We start from the raw sequence: 21,579 nt of genomic DNA on the forward strand, positions 1-21,579 counted from the left end.
CATATATCGGTTTCGGATTTGAATCGCACGCGATCCATCAGTCATCAGTCATCACACGGGAAACTACTTGGCCACCGTGAGTGTGTGCAAAAAACATCGGCTAGTAGTGAGTAAGCCAAATTGTATGTCAAATGTGAAGAATGCCATGAGCCAGCGGCACACAACTCTTCCTCTCGGCGAAAAACTGCAATTTGAAAAGCGGCCCGAAGGCCAAAGCAAAACGCGGGCAACCGCGAAATTGGCCAAGTAACATGGAAAACAAACGAAAGGAAAAACCAACGGGTAGCGGGAGTAGGGAGTAGGGAGTTTGCCTAAAATCTCGGCCGATGTTCATCATGTTCGTGATCATCTGCCAACGCCGAGCTGGCTGGATGTTGGCAGCAGTTATTGCTGTAATTTTTATGAATTGCAACTGACATTTCCTACACGCTGGAAAGTTTAAAGTTTAAGCCCCAAAAAAAACTAGCCTTAGCCGGCCGGCAAAAATGTGCCAAATGGGAGCGAGTTACTGGTGCAGCTAGGAGTGGTGCCTGTTGCCTGTTGCCAGTTGCTTGGTGCCTAGTGCCTAGTGCCTGGTGCCTGGTGCCTGGTCGACCTGGTCAGCGAAATTGGCCTAAAGGGCAGGCTCAGCCGGTCTACATAGGGCGAACAAAGACAAATAATGCACTTTAACGATGCATTGAAATGGACAAGCTGGCTACGCCCCATCCCGCGGCCCATTCAAATGTCAGTTGGCAGAGATTCGATCTCCACTCATTGGCAGGCATGTGGCCAAATAGCCAAATGGCCAATTCATCAAATCCAAACCAATTGCAACATCTGTAATCTTTTAATTAATATTTGACTTAACGAATTATTGCACCCAGCCGAGCATCCAGCGGGGGCACTAATCAAATGAAGTTCGCATTGCTAATTCACATAAATTACACCGCGGAGAACTGCGATCTGCGAGCTGTGAGCTGTAAGCTGCATACGCGGCGTATGCGCAACGCCCATTTGCATTTGAAACTCGTTGCGCATACGCTACGTGGTGCACTGGCAGCGACGGCAGCTCTTCCGATTCTGTTGCTGTCAAGCAGACAAACACTGTTTGTTTCGACTCCCGCTCGACCCGCTCGGCCCGCTCGACCCACTCGGCCCGGTCGTCGGCTCCTCCTGCCCTTCCAGCCGCCGAATCTGGGCTGCTGCACTGCATCTGACTGCGGATGCTGCTTCTGCTTCTGCCGCTGCTCTGCTTTGAGCTGCAGTGAATGCGATTTCGGTATAAAAACGTTTGTGGCAACTGCAGCCAAGTCAAAGCACTTTTGACGAGCCTCCCAACGCAGTACCAGCTATCAAATCGCGAATCCGAAGTGAGTTTGCGTTCTAGTTGCGGTGGTAAATCCTTGAAGACAGGATCACACATATACACAGCTCAAATAGCTCAAACATAAGCGAAAAGTTACGAACGAGTGCAGAGACAAGTGGAGTTGATCCTGCATAAAGGATACCCAAAACTTAATTTTTAAAAGATCAAAGTCATCTCCTGGATTTAAAGCCTCCTTTTGGATATTTTTCCCACGATCCCCACCATCATTGCCATCATAATTTCGCAGAACTTTCAAATCGCAAAAGCCAATCGGAGTATATCAGATACTAATTGCCAAGCAAGGAGTTTGACATTCAAAGACAACGCCGGCGGCATCTCAATCGAGTACTGAACACTGAAAACCATACACCAAACAACAAACAACAAACACCGCACCTCATCTGCAGTACTTACTTATGACTCTATTTAACCACCGCACCGCCGCGCGGTTCCCCGTCTTCTATTTCGCCCACTAAAGGTCATGACGCTCACCCACGCCTCCTTCGCAGCCCTCGTCTTGGCCCTCTGCTGCCTCAGTTTCATTCAGGCCCAGCCTCAACGCGGAATTCCCCCACCCCGCGGAAACTCCTTCGACGCGAACGCGGTGATCCTCAAGCAGAACTTCGACCAGAATCCCGATGGCTCCTATCAATACAAGTAAGTGGGGTCCATGTATTAAGGAATACTTTCCAGGACTTTGAATGGGTACAACAAAATCGTGTCATCTCACAATGAAAAAACTTAACTTAATGTGCAGCACTTGCATTTAGAATCATTGTAAGAATATAATCGGAATGAATAGGTTCGCTTGGGTGTGAGAAGCTTTTTGGAATAGAGAAAATCAAGGTTTTTAAACTTAAATTTTCAAAAATGAAAGTCATTTTGATAATATCATGTTGAGTTTCAATATAGAGTTAACAAATTGAACAGTATGAACATTATCTACAGGGAATGTAATGTAATTTATATAAAATCTAAAAACACATAGCACCTACTTTTCTGAGACTTTTCCAGGTGCTCCAGATGCTTTTTATTATTACGCAGAACTACTACCCTTACTTTGATACATCATGCAACATGACTTCTACTGAGAATTAACTTGTATCTTTAAAACTTGTAGCTACGAGACGAGCAACGGAATCCGAGCGGATGAGGCTGGCTATCTGAAGAACCCGGGCAGTCAGATCGAGGCTCAGGTGAGTCTGCTTTTTGGTGCAGCATGCACCACCTTGTAGCCTACTTATGGGCGGTGCTGAAACTCTCTGTCTCACCGCACTCTAGGTGATGCAGGGCTCCTACTCGTACACCGGACCCGATGGCGTGGTCTACACCATCACCTACATTGCTGATGAGAACGGATACCGCGCCGAAGGTGCCCACATACCCACTCCGCCTCCAGTTCGCGCCGCCGCCGCTCCCGGAAGATTCTTCAAATAATCCGCTCCGTGGTAGAATCGTGTTTTAATTCTTCATCGTCATGCTCAAGTTGGCAATCATTTCGTTGGGGGCCAGTGCCGAACTGGCCGAAAGTGAACCAGAAACAGACAGAGAGGGAGCAGCTGCTCGTTGGAGGTCATCATCCCACCCAGAATCATTTCCATTTTATATCCCGCCCCTGACAAATCTCACTCCCTTCGTGCTTCATCTGTGCATTTCTACAGCCAATTCGCATTCTACATTCTACTTAGTGCTTAACGAACTTCGTGTGAGATTAACATTTGTAAATTACGTAAGATCGATTGTTAAATGTCGTACGGCAACGCATGCTCAGCAATAAAACAAAAATTGCACAAAAATCAATCCGAAGCCTTGTTAACCACAAACCAGTTAGGAGAACGATCTCAGCATTGTTATGTAGGACATCGCCGTGCGGACAATCTGAAAACGGAAAGTTGGGCAATGGTATACATCTAGCTTGTACCAGAGAGAGGTAATATCTAGAAGTCTCCGCAATGGAAGCTGTTCACCCACCGATGAGAAGGCCTCCATGTTGGCCTCGAAAAAGTATCCCGTGATGCGGAATCCCCGATGGGCCCGCATCATGCTGATCAGCAGCGATCGGCAGATCGAGGTGGAGGCTCCACCAGCACCCAAGCTGTCGTGCCAGGGACTGTCGTAGATGGCCCACTCGAAGGTGGCGCTCTCCGTCTTCAGGTTCTCCCCGCAGTAGCAGTATATGTAGGCCTGAATGATGATGGTGGCTATGAAGGAGGCGTAGTAGACGCCCTCTGACTGGGCAAAGGTGATGGAGAACAGGTATCCCAGCATGCAGAGTTGCAGAGATGAAATGAAGAACTGGGCGCAGATGATCGGCTGGTAACACTGATTCAGATCGCTGCACATGTCCAAGCTGGTCTGGTACAGGGCAAACACTTTGTTCAACGTGGCCTGTGACTCCTTGAGGGAGCCGCCCCTAAACCTGACCACTTTGTACTGGGCGATCTTGAAGAAGGCGCACAGGTTGCTGGTGAACGAACAGAATATGGTGTCCAAGCTGACAGCAGGTAAAACCACTCCTGTCGAGGCGAAAGCGCTCCACACAAAGCTCAACACATAGTTGCGGATGATGTGGATGTTCCAGGGAAAACTTTGAGAACAAACCCTGAAAATTTGATCATCGTGTTTATCATTTGTACATACAGACAGGGAAAGGGCAGCTCGGGCTCTGCATGACCTGACTGCCAATAGCTGAAACCCATCCTCACAAAGGGCAGTACACTATTCAAGGCCCAGGCGAGAAGAAAACAGGTCCTGAACAGAGTGCACATGCGTTGATCCTGCTTGTTGGCTGCGTTGAGGATCTCTGCGTATTCCTCGCCCTGGTCCGCCTCTTCAAAATAATAGATTGCAAGTTACACATTCTGGGCGTAATCAGTTGTAGCCTACCATTCGACATGAGCAAGCGAAATTTGTCAATCAGGCGCTTGAAATCGCGACGCAAGTAGAGTATCATGCTGAACTTGAACAGGCCAAGGATGGTTATTAGTAGAGCCACCATGGCATCGGCTAGCTGCATCACGTTCTTCCAGTTATGGAGCACGGCCGCCATGATGAAGGGGAAAATGGCAGCTATGCCAAACACATTCATCGCTCTATAGGGGCGCTTCCACATTTCGCGGTTTTCACTGAAGAGATCAAATCCCAGAAGGGCGATGGTGCTCTTCTGCACTTGCAGGAAACTGTCCATGTCGACAAGGGTTAACTCGGCCTCACACTAAGCCAAGTGTGTTCGGCACAGGGGTTTTAAGTCTTTCCATTGACCAGGAATGAATAAAATTCGAATGAGCAAGCCCAGCTCTTTAATACCCTGCCTTCTTTCACTACACTTACGAATGCTTAATACAGATGGATTTGGTATTTTTTGTAGTCTTGTTAGGATTGCTGGATAACCAAATAATGAAATTCGCCTGAGGTCTTGGGAAAAGGTATTAAGTATTTCCCGAGAAAGTATCAGCAATTGAAAATGTCCTTGCATACCATAAATCCTTGTATACATATGAATACTCTTTTCGAGGGTATAACGGCACGCCCAAATGATACCTCCGTTTGACACCTCTTCAGGCATACCAAATGAGAACACAGTTAAATTTTAATGTTCTTTATTCACGCCTCGACATCTGAGGGTCACATGCCCCGCCAAGTGATTGGTTTGAACAGGGGCGTGGTCAGCGATGTCAGAACGCTAACGGTCGAACAACCGCCTCCAAAAGTCAAAGAAATCCCAGTCTGGAGATTCATCGCTATAGGAGCTAGCTCCCTCGTCGGCGTAGTCCACGAACTCGATTCCGTGATAGTTGTAGTCGGTATTATCCCAGGCGAAGGCGTAGACCAGCCACAGGACACTAATGAGGGTCTGGAGTGTTGGACGCATCTCGCTTTCCTTCGATTCGATAGATTGCTAGTTAAAACTTATGTGCAACTGATGGCTTCCTCGACTGGACGACTGCACTTATACGGGAAAATCTCACACTCGTAGTTTCTGAACGGTAAATATGATTTTTTATCGCAGTTTTTTACTGTGTTTTTCTTAAAGCGAAATATATTACGGTTCTAATTTCGTAAAGCAGTAATTTTGTTGGCCATTGTGTCGCCTGTCATTACAGAAATATAGAAAGCTATAATTTGTGGGACTGGGACTTGTCGGCGGATTTATATATATGGATCCAGTCATGTATGCCCGTTTGTTCTAATGTCAAGATCTTGGCCTAATCTCACTTTTCTAACAGGTATTGCGCCAAAGTTCAGAAACCTTCGACACGATTAGTATTACTGTGATCAATAATCTAATCGCAAGCTAGGAAAGCCAAATCTTCGACTAACTCAACATTGCCAAAGTTTCATTATGGCAAACAGGAACCCCACATGTTAGGCCTATTTCGTCTAGTAAATATAGAAATTACTGAACAACCTCTCCGTTTAATATTTGAACCCCAGTCAGTTGTAAAGTGTGGGGGCGTTATACATGAAAAAGGTGTTCAGGATAAATATACCCCTTAAAAGGTAAACATAATAACAGGCCTGGGCGCCACATCGGCTTGACACCTTTTCAAGAACACGAATAGAAAATTAGGTTAAATTACTTTATTCATCCTGAATAACCCTTTCAAATTCATGGGAGGGTGTCCTTCTAATTTGACAAGTGGTGCATCGGGACAGGATGTGGTTTTCGTAGTCGAATTTGTCCGAAAGAGGTCTTTTGAGACTATCGATGGTGGCATAGGCAAAGGTCAGACACTAATGACGACGTTAGACGTACATTACATGTATGGCCTTAGTTTATTTTCTGTTGTGTCGACGCCTACCATTACAGATCGAATCAAATATAAATGCACTACAGATAGCTGTTCATTGAGAGAAAAACACAATGTCCCAGGCCTCTGATTAGCTTTTATTCAATCCGACGTCTGCATATGGTTTTCTATTTTAAAAACCTTTAAGCAAAACCATGGCTTCTGTACTCCCTACAGTTAGGCATACCAAATAAAACTCGAAATTTAAATGCTCCAAAGATCTTTATTCACGCCATGACATCAGTAAAGGAGGTCCTTTAGACTTGGCAAGTGGAGGGATGGGTCGGAGGCGTGGTCAGCGATGTCAGCGGTTCTATCGGCCATACCAACCACCTCCTCGACCGCCCCATCCTCCACCACGGCCTCCCCATCCGCCACCACGGCCGCCCCATCCGCCACCACGACCGCCCCATCCTCCACCGCCCCATCCTCCACGGCCACCCCATCCTCCGCCTCCTCGGCCGCCGTAGCCCCACTGGCGCGCCTCTCGGGCTCCATCGTTGGCATGGTTCGCTCCCTGATCGGCAACGTCCAGGAGTCCGACCACCTGATCGTTGTTCTCGGAGTCATCCAAGGCGTAGGCACAGGCCAGGCACAGGACACCGATGAGGGCCAGAAGTGTTAGACGCATCTTGCTTTCTGCTTGATTCGATGGGTTGCTGATACAGACTCGGTGCAACTGATGACTTGTTCGCCCCAATCGCAGGCCTTATATGCGAAGATCTCGCCGCTCGACGTTCCTGTTCTCATACGCATCGATGAGTCGTGTCTCTCCACAACCCCCCCATAGCTCCATCACCACCTCTTGTCATAGTATACTATAGTATACTATACTGTGTGTGTACTATATATCTGGCCGCTAGGTGCGATTGTTTAGGGGCTTTTTTGACCGGGTTCTGGTTTGTATCGTTATATTTCACCACACAAAGTTTTCACTCTTTGTTATTCTGTGTACCTTTTTTGTAATTTTTTGGCTGTCATTACTGAATCATTCCAAATTTAACGTCTCATTTGCGAAAGTTGTCGGGATGTTGCTGGTAAGTGGATTCATACATAGATCATTCGATTAGGGTTCGTGGACTGTCAACAATTGGGACCTGTTTTATTTTATGGTTTTTTGCTGAAATGCATTGGCAGCTAAATGCCAATTAGATTGTCCATTAAAATTAATAAGCGAAGCAAAGTAAGCACAACAAAAATCTTTAAAAAAAATTTACAAGTAATAAGTTACGTGTAAGTTTTGTATCAACAAATCTTTAAGTAGACTGTCGACTTCATCGGCTATCAGATACCCATTACTTAGCTACGAGAAATGCCTGGGTGTAATGTCAACAACGAAATAGTTGACCCAAATAATAAAATTAAAAAAAGGACAGACGCTTCCTTCTACCTGTTATATACTTTTAAAAGAGTCTGATATACCGTATAAACATATAATAAAAAGTACGAATCTGCTGCTTATTAATCCCATTTAACATATTAGTTATTAAAAAGGATTAATATGGAAATAAGCTGTCTATAGTCCAATGAATGTCAAGATCACCTTGTTTGATCTAGAGTCTAAAAAGTAAACAACTGGGAATTTACGAGTGTAAGCCGTTGAACTTGAATTGTCATACAGGTTCCCATCGAAATATACCCTATGGTGTCTAATGCTTTTCAAAACAAAATACAACCACTTAACTAATTCACCTAAATTAGCCCGCGCGAGTAAAAAAAATCACGCCTACTAATTTGTATAGATATGTGAATAAACTTGTGAATAAACTTAAAATCCACAACATTTAAATATGACGTTATTGAGCTTTTTCAAAAAAAGCTTTTCTAACTCAGTTTAGTGTAGAAAAGGGACAAGCCCCTTCTAAAAAGTCTTTAATTACTGCGGTTTTCGACCAGTTAATTTAAATTTACCAAGTCAGCTAGATTTATTTCTTTTCATTTCATAGGTTTTAACCAGGTATGTTAAATATATCAAGTCAGCTAGTACTTGTCATTCAATGATGCATAAGTACTTTTCATATCAGTATCGTATAACGTAAATACGTTTTTCCATAATATAATTCCTCGAACAAGAAGCTCATATTGGCTCACAGTTTTAATGTTAAGATTTTCCAAATATTATTGAAGACATCGAATCTCAATCTCAAGTGAACATAAACTTTATTTCTTTTTTTAATACATCGGGTTATTAAGGTAAGTTAAGGGGTGCACATCAGGGGATAGACTAGCGACCATAATGACCATGTCCATGTCCATGACCACCACCACCACCACCACCACCACCACCGTTGTGGCCGTGACCATGTCCGTAGTTGCCGTGTCCGTAGTTCCCATGACCATAGCCACGAGCCTCTCGCACTCCGCTTTCGGTATGGCCAGCTCCCAGATTAGCCAGCTCCTCCAAGTTAGCTCCATTTCCATTCAGAGCGAAGGCATAGGCCAGGCACAGGAGGCCAACGATGGAGAGAAGGATGAGACGCATCTTGGAGATACTCGTACTTTGGGTAGGTGATTACTTGGATAGATTGCTTCGATTGTGCTTGGATCTTTGCTATGTGCAACTGTTATTTTCGGAACCAAAGCTGCGGTCTTTTATTCGATCTAGAGATCCAAAGAATCGAACGGCATTCCTGTTTCTTGTTTACTTTTTTAAATGGTTCTTGTTTACGTTTCACAGATTTATTCGATACCATAAAATGCCAGAACGTAAACAATTGAAATGGTTTTCTGTTTTTTAATTTGGCTATTAAGAAGCTCTTTAAAGCTTTGGTTTCTTGTTAACTTAATACGCTTTATTTGGAACTCAAGAGCTTTCAAAGAACTTTAACATAACTTTATTATAATTTTGCATCACTTCATTCAAAAGTTAGCACCAAGTTTTGAGAAGCTACTGCTATGGAACTTTGCTACCACCAATAATTACTGTAGCTGCTTCTCCAGGGACTGTAGGATATACTCCACCCTCTGTTCCACCCTCCATTCCATCCACTTCCCCAACCTCCGTCTAGCCACCGAGCTGGTCTATCGCCCTCCATTGCTTCCTGACCACCCAAATCAGCCACATCATCTAGAGTTGCTGCAGCCGCAGGATCCTCGTTTACAGGACTCGCCAAAAGGCATCCTAAGAAAGTTACTACAAGCAGTAAGAAGTAGGTGAGCTGCATGCTGTCCATTATATACACTGTAAAGTGAACTGCGATCTGGACTGCCTTTTATACCTCGAAAAGTGCAGTTCTTGTGCCTCTAATTACATATTCGCAGCTTGCAGACGAGAAGTTGTAAAGCCCCGACCCCACTATAAATGGTTAGCACCCAACGATAAAATCACTTAACACAATTAACATACTGATTGCCAAATTAAGAGCACTCGAATGAAACCCAAAGTGAATTATGCTGTGCAACCCAACAGAAGTTCATTTTTAACAAAGAAGATATTGCTTTTAATAAAGGAAAATGTATAAAGAAATCAGATTAACAAAAAAGGAAAACAATCATTAAAACTAGATAAATATATAAAAAACAATGAATGGCTTTTGAATGTAGTTTGATTCTGAGTTCGCTATAAAAATTATGAATTAGATTCCCTCGTTGCGAAACTGATGACTTATCAATAACGTTTCTATCTGTTAGTTAATACTGATATATGTATTTCCGGCCTAGCCCAGAAGACTGAGTAGACCGCTCAGGGCTTGTGGATTCGCGCCCGCTCCTGTCGCTCCAGCTGCCCCGCCCCCATTGGCGAGAAGAGGGCGTAGACTACTCCCAAGGGCCTGGCCCAAAATGCCGGCTAACTGGGCCTGCTGAGCGGTTGACAGCTGCGGGGTTCCCCCTGCAGACACTGCGCCTGCTCCCGATGTTGTAGGAGAGCTCGAGACGCTAGCTGAACTGCTGTACGAGGGATATCCGCCAGATGCGCCAGTTCCAATGGAGCTATAAGTGGGTCGGTATCCATAATACGACTGCGGTCTCTGGTATCCACCATAGTTGTAGTAGTTGGGTCTGTAGTAGTTCTGACCGTAGCCATAGCCAAAGCCCGGGTATCCGTAGTTATAGCCGTAACTGGGATATCCGTATCCGTAGTTGGGTCTGTACCCGTAGCTTGGATAGCCGCCGCCGTAGTAGGAGTCCGATTGCGTGCCTCCTCCGGCTGCAGAAGAGGATCCGCCACCTGGTCCGATGGGTGGTCCTGCAGGCAGGGGCACATCGAAGAGCGGTCCTCCACCACCCAGTAAAAGAGGCGTCAATAGTCCCAGGGTCCTGCCTTGAGGACGATCATTTCGGCCCTTACTCTTCTGACCGGAGACCGTCAGGAAGAGAAGGCTTAGAAATGCCAAACGCGCGGGTAGAAACATTTCGTAACCGTAACAGCCAGATGCAGATTAACAACTGGGGACCGACTGAAAAACCCAATAATATTTTATACTACGGAGTTCTTGGATGAATTTCCAAATAAGTGTGCAAAAAAATAAACCAGAAGACCTTCGGCACCTTCGAATAATCATCGCAGGCCGAGCGGAACTCCGCAACTCTTGGCCAGAACGTCATCAACTGGTTGGCGCCAGGCGGCTTTCACGCCCAGTTCGCGATCATCTTGTTTTGGCCCAGTCTGCAGACGAGCACACCCGACATTGACCTTCCCGAAAGTTGGCCAAATAAGCCAGCAATCTGTTTCACACCGTTAACTCGATCGCTCACTTCCGCAGGTTTTTTTCGCATTTGGCCCGTTGCTCCATTCACATTCAGAAAGCCAACAACCGGGGGCGTTTCTTCTACATTCGCGGGCTATAATAATACAGATTGTCAATAGTAAAGTTAATTAGCGGCTGGAAATCTATTCGCAGCTAAGTGGGTGCATTCCACTAGGCGTTCGCGTGACAGATTGTGAATCATCTTATACGCGGTGTATAAGAGCGGAGTCTTCCCAGTTTCTGTTTTCTGTTTCCAGGTGCTTTGGGAACGTCTCGAATTATTAATTGGCACTAATTGATCAGAGTTTCGCCAGACATGGAAATATTTGCCTTTTAATTAAATTAAGTCTGGCTAGACATCTGCCAGTTAGCCAACCATCTGAGCCACTTAATGCACGCGTGGTTTTACATAAATACATATATTTATTAGCCTCATATTTTTACAAACAAGTGAACATGGCGAAATAAAACACAACTTAATTGTTATTATAATAGATGATGATTGTAATTAGAGCTATATGTCCCTAGCTACCCATATAAAGAGTTGCATTATCAATTAGCCATCATCTTAGAGGTCTGGAGCAGTAAAACGATTGTAGAAAACAATAAATTATAGAATTTAACTATATTGGTTTCCCAAGGTTCAGGGCTAACAAAAAACTCCTCTTTTTGTTTTTAAACAAAGATCAGTTTGGCTCTATTCATCGTACAATGACTGGATTTAAGTACTGCGAAAGAAATGGATATTATTATTATATAAAAGTACACGGCGTAGCCGGAACTTTTAACTACAATACTTATTGCCCCTGCTGTTAAAAGCCAAGTTAGAATGTAATAATATTATGTAATTTACGAGGGAGTGCCTTTTAAGTACTATATGTTTCTTACTCCCAACCTGTTTATGATGGTGATGCACAATTTGTTGTTAAAAACTGTTACGCTTATTTCGTTTTGCCCGCTCATCTGTAGATCATCGTTGTACGCTTATTTTTGAAATGACTAGAATGCCGGTCACCAAACGGGTTTAAGATGCGCCCAGAAACTTTAGAAAAATTTAGAAACCATTCTCAGCCAGTAAAGTGAATCTGATAGCATGCAATTAATTAACTGCGCAAAATCAATCTTGGTTCACCGATCGCTCAAAATGTGTTGAATGGTCTGCATTCAACCGTAGGAGAGGTAAATCCCCTCCTGGGGGCTGGTCTCAAAACGAGATGGTGCAGATATACACAGAAAAAAATTATGTTTATAGAATATTTTCTATTTTAGAAAACTGTGTGAAAAACACATACTTAATCAAACTCTAACTCCAAAGTATTTTGTATTTAAGAAAACCGTGTGAAAAAGACATACTTAATAAAACTCTAACTCCAAAGTAAAAATTTCCCTTTTACAATAATGGTAAGAAGTAAATATTCACACGTTTTTATACTGAGTGTAATTGAGGGATTTTTTATAATTTTTTGTACTTTCTGGAGGAATTGGGGGTTTGTTTTCGACGTGTCTGGGATTTCCGTTGACCTCAAGTTTTGGTGAAATCATCAGCGTAATATGATAATTGCCCTACGGGTGTAACTAATGATACTTAAATGGATACTACGCTATAGAACACTTGCTCTTCCAAGGGTAGATCCCCGGTTTATGTGCCTATATAAAAGATGAAACCCAAGGTGATTTTATTGCAGAAAGTTTTTGATCGTCCAATATGAAAGTTTGCCTCTTGATTGTCTTCGTCTTCGTCCTCATCATCTCGGCCCTTTTGGTCATAATCAGCGGCCATCCTGTGGAGGAACAAAAGGTCACACTGGAGGATGCTGCAGCACAGCCGGGAATCGATGATGGTACTGGAGTGAGGGCCGTTCGTCACTTTGGCGGCGGCGGCTTTGGTGGAGGCGGCTATGGACGCGGAGGATTCTGCTGTGGAGGAGGTGGTGGCTTCCGCCGCGGCGGCTTTGGCGGCGGTGGCTTCGGTGGTTATCCTGGTGGCGGCTATGGCGGATATCCCAGAGGTGGAGGCTACGGAGGAGGCAGTGCATCAGCCTCTGCGTCCGCTTCAGCCAGTTCCAGTTGGGGACGTAAATAAAATAATTAATCGCTATAATTGAGACAAAAATAGAGAATTGTCGAAACGAAAACAAAAACATGGGACTTTGCTATGGGTGGTTATTGAGGGACTTTCGGTGTAAAGGGCGTGTCCGATCGCTTACGCACTTAGTCGCAAATACAGCGCAATCAAATGGAACCGGTCCTGAAACGCTAATCAATGAAATCAATCACGAATACAATCGAAATACTACCTTTCCCACGAAGGAAAAATCTTCCAGTAGTAAGATTCCGCTAGTTCTAAGCCATTCAATTAAAAATAGCACATCTGGACCATAAATGTGGTGGTTTTTGTTTATAGCTTCGATGGCCAGATTTGATAACTGTTGCGAAATGCTTGCACAACAAAAAGGAATCGCCAAATCTGGGATAATGTAACCTGTTTTCGAACAACACACTAATTGGCGAGTCAATAAAAAGCTAGTTCGATTAATTTTCAGATATGTGGGGTTGAGGGATTGGGACTGGGTTTTTGCGGTTTTGCTTTGATGCACCCCCGACCAGCCTTGCGATCGATTTCTTAATGGAAAATTACCCCCAAGTTCCTGGCACAACATTTCACCAGGGGAGTTGAACTCCATGCTGCGTGGCGAACTTCTGACTCACGACTTCTAATTGATGAAAGCAAATATTTTGCACTCTCGATTGTGGGATTCGCTTCCTTGAGAACAGGCACGTTGTCCACATGATTCATGTTTATTTCTGAGTTTTCAATAGTGCACTTAATTAGCACCTCCCCCACGAAGCAATTTCCGACAACAAATTTGCATTGTTTTATGTAATGTGGGAAAAATACTTTATAGTACGTCAATTCGGTATGTGTACTTACATGAACCTCTCATGAGTTAAACCAAATTGAATTCAATTGTGGACACTTTTAAAATACTTCGAAATATTTCCCAAAATAAACACGCAAAATGTTCAATCACGCTATAGACTGATTGCGGTAAAATTATATTGTGGTTTATCACTTCCAAAAGATAAGACAACAGCAAAACATCAAAAAACTACCTAACTTCATAAAATATTTATTTATTTAATTATGTTAAGTTTCTGTAAACTGCCAAAGATTGGCTAACTTAAAATTAATCCCGTAGAAGATTTTAAGGTAAGCTTATAAGGCTAAAGCAGTTCGACTTAAGACGTCATTGATTCTAAGATCTGCCTAATTGATGATGAATATTTGTTTCTTTGATATTTTGAGGGGCCAATTCGCATCACTGAATCACCCGCATTTCGACGGTGCCTACCGCAACAAAACGCAAAAGTCTCGAAATGTCTAAACCGCAAGACGTAAGAAAAGACCTTAGCCCCCAAATGACGTCACACGAGGGGATTCGTGAGCTTGGGGCTGGCCAAAAAGGCTGGACCACATTGACGGAAATGTTGTGCGGTGCTATTCCTGCTAATTAAATCAAAAGATGCGCGACAAATCAAATTAGAGTCCCAATACTGTCACCACTGGGATCAGGCCGACTGACTGGGCGACTCGGTCTGCCATAACAATTAGCGCTTATCAGAGAAGATTTGCGGCTATAAAAGGCAACGGCGAACGGCAGATAAGGCACAGAACCCAAAGGAACTCCAGCAGCAGTGGATATACCGAGCCAAGCTCAGCTAAAAACTCCAAACCAAAAAACAACACATCCAAAAATATACACAAATACCCGATAAACATGAAGTGCATCATTTCCATCGTTGCGATCTCCGTGATCTTCGGTTTAAGCCTGATCCAGGCAGCACCCATCGCTGAAAATACACAGGATCCAGGATTCGTTTCGGCCACGGACATTACCGGAGAACCAGTGCGCCAAAAGCGAGCCAGTGCGGACTACTACCAGGGCGACTACTTCATCTGCTATCCCAAGAGCGCAGTCTACGGCAAACATGGATACGGTGGAAGCAATCGCAGGTCCTACGACTCCGAGGACTATGCCCCCCACTACCTGGCCGACGATCCTTTGGCCGTTCGCCAGGCTCGTGCTGATGCGAGACGAGCCGCCTACACCGACAGCTTCGGCAAATAAATCTGGAGCTGCCATTTAGCCACTTAGTCTATGGAAAGACTATGGAAAAGCTGGGAAACTGAACAGGTCTAGCTTGTAAGGATGTACAAATACTATTACTATTATTTATTGAACGCAGATAAAATGATCATTAAAAGGAAACAATTTACTAATTTAACTAGAAATTAATAATAAATGGTTAATAAATTTAAATCTTAAATTCAAAAAACAGCTTTACACAGACAGATAGGAAAGTAACTTAGAAATCTAATGGCATTCGTTTTGTAGCATACCTTTAGGCTGTATGATAAACTGGCTTTCCAGACTCTTGGTTTCTTCCTCAGACTGGAACGCCCCCGCTTTGCCCTTACACAAGATACAAGATACAAGATGTATACCCACATATCGGCGACTCATCTGGTGAGCAGCGATTTTCTGCAAGGCGAACTCCGTGCGCTGAGACATTTCGCACCTTATTTGCCTTGGGCATTAGGCTAAAAGTGTGAATTGTTTATAAAGAGATTACAAAACCGAAGACAGGGCGCTCAGTGGGCCGCAGTGTTCGACTTTTGCCGCCATAAAAACATAAAAAAGGCATCACTTTAAGCGAAAAACCAAGGCGGATAATTGCAAAAGAAAGTTTTCACCATCGGCCTCGGCATAAAAGGGGATTTCATCGAGCCGGAAGCAAACAGTTGCCTTCTGAGATAGCTACCGAAATGACCAAGTTTGTTGCAAAGAAAGCCATCCTGCTGCTCTCACTGCTCCTCCTGGGCACCGTGAAGTCCAAGCCACTGGACTGGGAACAGGATCATATCGAGGATCAGCATGTGCGCAAGGAGCGTCAGCTGAAGATGGCCGGCTCAACGGATCCAGATGTCAAGATGGTGGCCAACGTGACTCCAGCGACGGCATCACAATCCATGTCGATGACCATGGGTGTCCCCATGAACCAGATGGCCCTGAGCTCGGTCGGTGGCCAGTTGGTGAGGTACCCCAACTACCCGGGTCTGATCTACCCTGGCCTCTCGCCGGCACCAGCACCAGGTCTAAATGGCGTTCCCGGTCTGCAGACGAACATTGCCAACACCTATCCTTCGTATCCAGATCCCAATCTGGCAGGATCAGTTCCTGGCTTCAACCCATTTGGTTCATTCGGCTATCCAGGCGTGGCACCCATGTATGGAAACCCGCTGATGTATCCTAACACCCAGCTGCCTAATGGATTTGTGCCTAACCCGGCCGTAGACAACTTCCAATCGCTGAATAATATTGTCAATATGGCCAATGTTCAGGGATTGACTGGCGGCAGTACCGCATCATATCCAGCACCTCAAGGATTCGGTGGCGTGAGCCCGGGTCTATATCCCGCCCCGCAGGGATTCGGTGGAGCCAACCCGGGACCTTATCCAGCACCTCAGGTCAACATGCAAGGATTGTATCCACCATCCGGCGGCTTTCTGCAGCGCATGAACATGCAGGCCTATGCCCCAGGATTTTGAGAGAGCTTCTCTAGGAGTTCCATACTTCATAAGCTAATTTATTTTATTTATTTTCCATAAATACAAGAACATTTATACCACAGATTTATCAAAGCGCTTTTATTCATACAATGTCTTTACACTTTTGTCTGAGTTTACCTTAGTTGTAAATGCATGTCATATATCAACTCTCGTTTTTCAACACAACGTGCAATATATAAACGGAGGAATCTCTTTTTTAACGCTAATTAAGCAGCAGGTGTCAAGTGCAAGGTTGGTAATTTGGCAAATTTAGCAAACGGAGCCAGGATGACAAGTTTTGAAAGTGAAACGAGCATGCTGCTTTACACCCGCAGAGCCATTGAACATTTTCGATTCCATCGATTTTCCCCTACAGATAAAGGCACCGTTTCTCGCTCTGATTTACGATCCACAGTGATTTGTTGGCCTGTGCAACGCATTTATCTGAGTACCTGGGTCATTGATAAGTTACGCAGGTAGTTGGGTCCCTCGACATGCCGGGGTTAATCCGATAATGGTGTGTATTCAGCTGGGTATAAGAACCCGGGTTGTAAGGTCAAAGAGCGGCAGTCCTCAGTGAACCATTGCACCATGAACTACTCCGCGTTGAATTGCATTCTAATTGTTCTACCCATCCTGCTACTTTTAATGGATATCTGTGAAGCCAAGCCGTGGTGGCCCACTAACGAAGCTGGTTACGATGCCAGTCTGGACCCCATAGCCTGGTCAAGATCTTTTGTGCCGGATCAAGTGAGAAAAACCCGCTACAATGTCATCCCAGAACCGAGAAGCAAACATCGCCATCGCCAGTCCTCCAAGCTCTGGTACCAGAAACCTGTATCTATGTATCCCAAACATACGGTCAATGCGAAATACTACAAGAGACATCTGAGACGAAGACATAAACTGGCAGCACGTGAGCGTTACGCACACTGGAGGCAGTAGGCCTCTACTTAGGTGCTAAGCAAATCTGTATTCATATCTAGTAATTAGCGAAATAAACAAAAGACTTAAGACACAAACTAGCTGCTTGTATTTTTAGCCCACCAAGTCACGCGTCAGAAAAATCTGGACTAACTCTTATCAGTGATAATCTGACTATATTTGGAAGATTTACGCTAATTCTTAAACATCGAGTGGAGTCAAGTAAATCTCGGGCAAAAAAAACAATGTCTAGGTCATCGTGATTACGTTTCAAGACCATCAACCTGGTAATCGCAATGGCAAACATGATGTAACTATCGTTAGGGCCAAGCTAAAGACCTGAGCAAACCCAGCCATGTGCACACACGCACTTATTCAAAGACCAAACTGCCCAATAACCAATCCCAAAAGTCTAACAAAATTTTGGATGAATGAAAGTACGAGTATATTTGGCCAAGATCGCAGATCGCAGCCGTTGCTGGGTCCACACTTTGTTGACACTGCGAATTAGCAACTCTTCGCACGAGCCCAAGTCCCAAGCCAGAAGTATATAAACCTAGTTGTCATGGCACTTGGTATTAAGTACCAATCCAGCCAGCATCCATCAATCAGCTGCCTTTAATCTGTTTGAATCCCTTCGAGAAGCACTAACATGAAGTTCCTCGCCCTGAGTCTCGCCCTGATCGCCGTGATCTCCTGCTCCCTGGCCATTCCTGTGGATCTGGACAATGGAGAGCCGCTGACGCTCTTGGAGTTGGAGGCGGATCAGGAGCCGCAAGTTGATGAACTGGAGGGCGAGAGAGTGGTTCGAGGACTAGGAGGACTGGGAGGACTTGGCGGCAAGTTTGGAGGTTTCGGAGGACTCGGCGGCCTGAAGGGAGGATTCGGTGGTCTGGGACACGGCTTTGGCGGTGGATTTGGAGGACACGGTTTCGGCGGCGGCTTCGGTGGACTCGGCAGCATCAAAAGCCTCTTCGGCAAGAAGTTCCGCTAAAGCAAGAGCATTCACCGAAAATATAGTCTAAGAATTTCGTAATAAAGCTTAGTTAAGTAATGTTAAAAGATTCCTGTTTGGTAAATGGGATTCAGAGCTCCATAGAACTGCAGTTCAGGCTCGGAAGTAGTGGTGGTTATGCCCGTCCTGGTCTTAACAGTGGGCGGAGTGGGTGTTTTTGGTTGAAACCGACTGAAGACAAGCCGCACCTGACTCGCAAAACTTTGCCACAGCTGATAGGGTTTTGGAACTGGAAAGGGCATTAAGTAGACCCCTTAAATACTCTTTCTTTAGGGGAAATAAGTAACGCACCTGAACTTTGAGGCGGTGCCACCTGTGGATCGAATTCCCGCTCATTAAGCGCTGCCACCAGCCCCACAGTGATCCACAGCAGCAACAAGCGGAACATTTTTGGAGCTTAGCCCCGTGGCCCCCTTATAAACACCTCCGATCCCAGCTTTCCCCCGCCATAAACCCAACGTGTTATTAATAAAGCCTAATAAACCGATTGAATTGACTTGCATAAGGCAAGCAGTTTTATTGCACCCCAAGGGGCAGCACAAAAGAAGTATCACAAAGTCTGCACAATCGAATCCATGCTAGCTGATTAGCCGTAGAATCCACCGCCGTAGTAGCCACCGCGACCGCGGTAACGGGTGCGGGTGACCACTCGAGTTCTCTGGAAGCCACCGCCGAATCCGCCACCAAAACCACCGCCGTAGTACGGTGGTGGCGGTGGCCCAAAGAAAGGTGGTGGCGGAGGTCCAAACGGTGGTGGCCCGAAGTACTGACGCACTTTCCTAACGTTCTCATCTCCAGAATCAGCCTGGGCAGTTTCCCCGGCCGCCAGCAGCTGGGCGGAGCTCGGCTCCTCCGCCACCACTTCCGATTCCGTTTCATCGGCGCTTACAAAATTACATAGGAGCAGGGCGGCAATGCTGAACAAAAATAATATCCGCTTGTGATCCATTTCGATGTCGTATTCCTTTGCCGGCTTCGTCAAATACTAAAATTCATCGCCCAGCTGGGCTTTAATTTATAGCCAAACATTTGCCAAGAACACCCAGCAGCTGGTGTCATAAACAAAGGAGGTTCATTGGCATTTGCTGATTGCCATTGAGTGTCTTTTTTTACATTTTTCGTCTAATTTCAATCTCAGCCAGGCAAAGACGGCGAGAATAATCGACGTTTTGAAAAAAACCCAAAAATCGCTTATACAAATACATTAGGTTGACCCAATCTTAATGTGTAGATAAAATGATATACGATGCGGAAGTGTGGGGCAACAGTGGAACGAGATCTAGATTGTAACGTGGTGTGCAACTGATTTAGATCATAATGGCAAGATAATGAACTGCCCATGAGGCAAGGTTATTCTAATAACAATCAGAGTAAAATGTGTGCTTATGTTTTATGTTTAAAGTGCCAAATTACTCAAATAATCTAGCATTACATGGGGGAAAATCTCAAAACATCAATTTCAGCACTACCAAATTTCAAATGACAAGACTTTTTAAATACAAATAAAAGTATCAACCCGTCCATAAAGACTACAATTAGCAATTCGATAACCAACTATGGGAGTCCGCTCTTTAGGCCAGCCAACTTGACCCACTGTAGTCGCTTGATGGCTTGTTGTTTACCACTTTAAAAGCCCATCCGCCTCGCCTCGCGCGATATTCGACATATATATGGAAGCAAATAGCAGCGAGAGACTCTTCCAGAAATAACAAGCAGTTAAATACGGAATATGCAAGCTCATCGAATTTGTCGACTCCAAACACTCGGCAAAATGAAACTCGATCTCGCAGCACTTTTGTTTATTCATTGTTTACACTAGAGGGGCTCATGAAACACTCGGATTTATTCGGAAACATCTAGCCAATGAAACCGCCTTTGAATTTGGCAAAACTCACAGCGCCGCCAACGAAGCCTCCGCCTCCACCGAGTCCGCCCAATCCTCCACCTAGTCCGCCCAGTCCTCCTCCGACGGGATAACCACCGCCATATCCATAGCCATAGCTGGGGATCGTCTGGACGGTAGAGATGCTGGATACGACGGGAACAGTGGTGATGATGGGCACAGTGGACACAACGGGAACTGTTTGAATAGCGGGGGCCGCCACAATGGGGGCAGCTACTCCTCCGCCGCCAATAATGCCGCCGCCCACGAAGCCGCCTCCCACGACTCCGCCACCTCCAAATCCTCCAATGTGCCGGGGTCTTCTAATGCTCTCCTGGTCGCTGCTGGAGAAGATTGGTGTGGTGCTGACCACGGAGCACGCCTAGACGAGCAGGTAGACCGTTTGCCACAACATGATGGGGTTAACTGTATGGTCTGCCCCACTCCCAGCAGCTTATTTATGCAAATTAATTAGTGGCCACTGTTTGCACTTCCAATTGGCGTATTGGGGCGCCCGAGTAAAAATCCCCATAGCTCAAATCTGAGACCACATCTATGTTTTGGCAGTTCTATTGGGGGAATCATGGTTTTGCCCACTGGGTAATGGTTCACACCTCAGCATCGTCATCGTTTGTGGTCTGAAGGTCGCTGGCCTGGGCATTAAAAGCCAGGTGATTTTTGTTAAGGTAACTCACATCGTTATTGGACACTCAGCCGAGATGAGGTGCGATCTTCAAGTGCATGTTTTGCTATTGCTGGGAATCGGAGCTTGGCGAACTGGAGCCATTTCCGTGGGAGGAGGTGGAATCGGAGCGGTCGGAGGAGTGGCAGCCATTGGCGGAGTGGGTGGCATCGGAGGAGTCCAGCAGGTTCCCGTCGTGCAACAAGTGCCCGTGGTTCAACAGGTTCCCGTCGTGCAACAGGTGCCCCTCATCCAGCAGCAGCCCCAAGCTCTTGGTCTCGCCGGAGGAGGTGGATTCATTGGAGGCGGAGTCGGAGCGGGTGCAGGTTTTGGACGCTACAAGGAGAGCTACCGTGTGCGGGCGAGGGGATTCGGCGGTGGATACCGCGCCCGGTACGACAGGAAACTTGGAGGTGGATTCGCCGGATTCGGTGCTGCAGGAGGAGCGGGCGTAGCGGGCGGCGGTCTGCTGGGATAAATATTAGCATATTATGAAGTTTAATAATATTTTTTATCAACACCATAAATGTGTTTTTTTAACCAGAATTTATTTATGTAGGAAAAACGTAATTAGGGGTTTTATTAATCAAAAGCTTTTGAATTTCCATTACCTCTATGCTGAAATCTGGTAACATAATC

At 45.3% G+C, this 21,579-nt stretch overlaps 16 protein-coding genes across 17 annotated transcripts; 7 read left to right on the plus strand and 9 right to left on the minus strand.

Annotated features, from left to right (window-relative positions):
- Positions 1-89: 89 nt before the first annotated feature.
- Positions 90-3,148, plus strand: LOC6529307 (cuticle protein CP14.6). 2 transcript variants are annotated; one of them, XM_039372468.2, is made up of 4 exons: positions 90-106; positions 1,827-2,005; positions 2,469-2,544; positions 2,630-3,148. In XM_039372468.2, exons 2-4 carry the CDS (start codon positions 1,830-1,832, stop codon positions 2,783-2,785), a joined length of 408 nt encoding a protein of 135 aa, XP_039228402.1. In that variant the 5' UTR covers positions 90-106; positions 1,827-1,829; the 3' UTR covers positions 2,786-3,148. The 2 variants fall into 2 exon arrangements, with proteins under 2 accessions (XP_039228402.1, XP_002090312.1); XM_002090276.3 differs by lacking the exon at positions 90-106 and adding an exon at positions 1,260-1,352.
- LOC6529308 (odorant receptor 47a) lies at positions 2,982-4,550 on the minus strand. The gene is made up of 4 exons (XM_002090277.3): positions 4,235-4,550; positions 3,989-4,178; positions 3,320-3,935; positions 2,982-3,226 (listed from the first exon to the last, which is right to left on the minus strand). The coding sequence occupies exons 1-4, from the start codon at positions 4,533-4,535 to the stop codon at positions 3,176-3,178; spliced, it is 1,158 nt and encodes a 385-aa protein (XP_002090313.1). The 5' UTR covers positions 4,536-4,550; the 3' UTR covers positions 2,982-3,175.
- Positions 4,551-4,930: 380 nt separating this feature from the next.
- Positions 4,931-5,258, minus strand: LOC6529309. The gene has a single exon (XM_002090278.3). The coding sequence runs from the start codon at positions 5,217-5,219 to the stop codon at positions 5,031-5,033; it is 189 nt and encodes a 62-aa protein (XP_002090314.1). The 5' UTR covers positions 5,220-5,258; the 3' UTR covers positions 4,931-5,030.
- Positions 5,259-6,341: 1,083 nt separating this feature from the next.
- On the minus strand, positions 6,342-6,835 carry LOC6529310 (neuropeptide-like protein 32). Its single transcript, XM_002090279.4, has one exon. It carries the CDS (start codon positions 6,767-6,769, stop codon positions 6,452-6,454), a length of 318 nt encoding a protein of 105 aa, XP_002090315.1. The 5' UTR covers positions 6,770-6,835; the 3' UTR covers positions 6,342-6,451.
- A 1,456-nt stretch (positions 6,836-8,291) lies between these two features.
- LOC120321099 (holotricin-3-like) lies at positions 8,292-8,870 on the minus strand. The gene has a single exon (XM_039372595.1). It carries the CDS (start codon positions 8,618-8,620, stop codon positions 8,363-8,365), a length of 258 nt encoding a protein of 85 aa, XP_039228529.1. The 5' UTR covers positions 8,621-8,870; the 3' UTR covers positions 8,292-8,362.
- A 31-nt stretch (positions 8,871-8,901) lies between these two features.
- On the minus strand, positions 8,902-9,436 carry LOC26534485. The gene has a single exon (XM_015197335.2). The coding sequence runs from the start codon at positions 9,309-9,311 to the stop codon at positions 9,045-9,047; it is 267 nt and encodes an 88-aa protein (XP_015052821.1). The 5' UTR covers positions 9,312-9,436; the 3' UTR covers positions 8,902-9,044.
- Positions 9,437-9,706: 270 nt separating this feature from the next.
- LOC6529312 (prisilkin-39) lies at positions 9,707-10,504 on the minus strand. Its single transcript, XM_002090281.3, has one exon. It carries the CDS (start codon positions 10,488-10,490, stop codon positions 9,795-9,797), a length of 696 nt encoding a protein of 231 aa, XP_002090317.1. The 5' UTR covers positions 10,491-10,504; the 3' UTR covers positions 9,707-9,794.
- Positions 10,505-12,500: 1,996 nt separating this feature from the next.
- Positions 12,501-12,967, plus strand: LOC6529313 (glycine-rich RNA-binding, abscisic acid-inducible protein). Its single transcript, XM_002090282.3, has one exon. It carries the CDS (start codon positions 12,532-12,534, stop codon positions 12,907-12,909), a length of 378 nt encoding a protein of 125 aa, XP_002090318.1. The 5' UTR covers positions 12,501-12,531; the 3' UTR covers positions 12,910-12,967.
- A 1,517-nt stretch (positions 12,968-14,484) lies between these two features.
- LOC6529314 lies at positions 14,485-15,120 on the plus strand. Its single transcript, XM_002090283.4, has one exon. It carries the CDS (start codon positions 14,606-14,608, stop codon positions 14,954-14,956), a length of 351 nt encoding a protein of 116 aa, XP_002090319.1. The 5' UTR covers positions 14,485-14,605; the 3' UTR covers positions 14,957-15,120.
- A 79-nt stretch (positions 15,121-15,199) lies between these two features.
- On the plus strand, positions 15,200-16,521 carry LOC6529315. Its single transcript, XM_002090284.3, has one exon. The coding sequence runs from the start codon at positions 15,655-15,657 to the stop codon at positions 16,435-16,437; it is 783 nt and encodes a 260-aa protein (XP_002090320.1). The 5' UTR covers positions 15,200-15,654; the 3' UTR covers positions 16,438-16,521.
- Positions 16,522-16,986: 465 nt separating this feature from the next.
- LOC6529316 lies at positions 16,987-17,435 on the plus strand. The gene has a single exon (XM_002090285.4). The coding sequence runs from the start codon at positions 17,029-17,031 to the stop codon at positions 17,380-17,382; it is 354 nt and encodes a 117-aa protein (XP_002090321.1). The 5' UTR covers positions 16,987-17,028; the 3' UTR covers positions 17,383-17,435.
- A 111-nt stretch (positions 17,436-17,546) lies between these two features.
- On the plus strand, positions 17,547-18,423 carry LOC6529317 (glycine-rich protein 5). Its single transcript, XM_002090286.4, has one exon. It carries the CDS (start codon positions 18,014-18,016, stop codon positions 18,353-18,355), a length of 342 nt encoding a protein of 113 aa, XP_002090322.1. The 5' UTR covers positions 17,547-18,013; the 3' UTR covers positions 18,356-18,423.
- On the minus strand, positions 18,411-18,806 carry LOC122319556. The gene is made up of 2 exons (XM_043206958.1): positions 18,668-18,806; positions 18,411-18,605 (listed from the first exon to the last, which is right to left on the minus strand). The coding sequence occupies exons 1-2, from the start codon at positions 18,762-18,764 to the stop codon at positions 18,418-18,420; spliced, it is 285 nt and encodes a 94-aa protein (XP_043062893.1). The 5' UTR covers positions 18,765-18,806; the 3' UTR covers positions 18,411-18,417.
- Positions 18,807-18,863: 57 nt separating this feature from the next.
- Positions 18,864-19,353, minus strand: LOC6529319. The gene has a single exon (XM_002090288.3). The coding sequence runs from the start codon at positions 19,323-19,325 to the stop codon at positions 18,963-18,965; it is 363 nt and encodes a 120-aa protein (XP_002090324.1). The 5' UTR covers positions 19,326-19,353; the 3' UTR covers positions 18,864-18,962.
- Positions 19,354-20,092: 739 nt separating this feature from the next.
- On the minus strand, positions 20,093-20,871 carry LOC6529320 (ctenidin-1). Its single transcript, XM_002090289.3, is given in 1 exon segment — positions 20,093-20,871. A coding segment is annotated over 1 exon segment (441 nt). The 5' UTR covers positions 20,674-20,871; the 3' UTR covers positions 20,093-20,232.
- Positions 20,872-20,977: 106 nt separating this feature from the next.
- Positions 20,978-21,418, plus strand: LOC6529321 (glycine-rich cell wall structural protein 1). Its single transcript, XM_002090290.4, has one exon. It carries the CDS (start codon positions 20,978-20,980, stop codon positions 21,416-21,418), a length of 441 nt encoding a protein of 146 aa, XP_002090326.1.
- The last annotated feature ends 161 nt before the right edge of the window (positions 21,419-21,579 follow it).

This window comes from Drosophila yakuba, chromosome 2R, assembly GCF_016746365.2.
Source record: "Drosophila yakuba strain Tai18E2 chromosome 2R, Prin_Dyak_Tai18E2_2.1, whole genome shotgun sequence".
Lineage (NCBI taxonomy): Eukaryota > Metazoa > Arthropoda > Insecta > Diptera > Drosophilidae > Drosophila > Drosophila yakuba.

Bases quoted from the DNA above. Each gene is read 5' to 3' on its own strand.
- LOC6529309 (XM_002090278.3), bottom strand. From the start codon at position 5,219: ATGCGTCCAACACTCCAGACCCTCATTAGTGTCCTGTGGCTGGTCTAC.
- LOC6529317 (XM_002090286.4), top strand. From the start codon at position 18,014: ATGAAGTTCCTCGCCCTGAGTCTCGCCCTGATCGCCGTGATCTCCTGC.
- LOC6529313 (XM_002090282.3), top strand. From the start codon at position 12,532: ATGAAAGTTTGCCTCTTGATTGTCTTCGTCTTCGTCCTCATCATCTCG.
- LOC122319556 (XM_043206958.1), bottom strand. From the start codon at position 18,764: ATGTTCCGCTTGTTGCTGCTGTGGATCACTGTGGGGCTGGTGGCAGCG. The intron at 18,606-18,667 runs GTGCGTTACTTA...TGCCCTTTCCAG, and splicing joins GGCACCGCCTCAAAGTTCAG to TTCCAAAACCCTATCAGCTG.
- LOC6529307 (XM_039372468.2), top strand. From the start codon at position 1,830: ATGACGCTCACCCACGCCTCCTTCGCAGCCCTCGTCTTGGCCCTCTGC. The intron at 2,006-2,468 runs GTAAGTGGGGTC...TAAAACTTGTAG, and splicing joins GATGGCTCCTATCAATACAA to CTACGAGACGAGCAACGGAA. The intron at 2,545-2,629 runs GTGAGTCTGCTT...ACCGCACTCTAG, and splicing joins GCAGTCAGATCGAGGCTCAG to GTGATGCAGGGCTCCTACTC.
- LOC6529316 (XM_002090285.4), top strand. From the start codon at position 17,029: ATGAACTACTCCGCGTTGAATTGCATTCTAATTGTTCTACCCATCCTG.
- LOC6529308 (XM_002090277.3), bottom strand. From the start codon at position 4,535: ATGGACAGTTTCCTGCAAGTGCAGAAGAGCACCATCGCCCTTCTGGGA. The intron at 4,179-4,234 runs GTAGGCTACAAC...ATTATTTTGAAG, and splicing joins TCGCTTGCTCATGTCGAATG to AGGCGGACCAGGGCGAGGAA. The intron at 3,227-3,319 runs GTGGGTGAACAG...TTCCGTTTTCAG, and splicing joins ACATGGAGGCCTTCTCATCG to ATTGTCCGCACGGCGATGTC.
- LOC6529315 (XM_002090284.3), top strand. From the start codon at position 15,655: ATGACCAAGTTTGTTGCAAAGAAAGCCATCCTGCTGCTCTCACTGCTC.
- LOC26534485 (XM_015197335.2), bottom strand. From the start codon at position 9,311: ATGGACAGCATGCAGCTCACCTACTTCTTACTGCTTGTAGTAACTTTC.
- LOC6529321 (XM_002090290.4), top strand. From the start codon at position 20,978: ATGAGGTGCGATCTTCAAGTGCATGTTTTGCTATTGCTGGGAATCGGA.
- LOC6529319 (XM_002090288.3), bottom strand. From the start codon at position 19,325: ATGGATCACAAGCGGATATTATTTTTGTTCAGCATTGCCGCCCTGCTC.
- LOC6529314 (XM_002090283.4), top strand. From the start codon at position 14,606: ATGAAGTGCATCATTTCCATCGTTGCGATCTCCGTGATCTTCGGTTTA.
- LOC120321099 (XM_039372595.1), bottom strand. From the start codon at position 8,620: ATGCGTCTCATCCTTCTCTCCATCGTTGGCCTCCTGTGCCTGGCCTAT.
- LOC6529310 (XM_002090279.4), bottom strand. From the start codon at position 6,769: ATGCGTCTAACACTTCTGGCCCTCATCGGTGTCCTGTGCCTGGCCTGT.
- LOC6529312 (XM_002090281.3), bottom strand. From the start codon at position 10,490: ATGTTTCTACCCGCGCGTTTGGCATTTCTAAGCCTTCTCTTCCTGACG.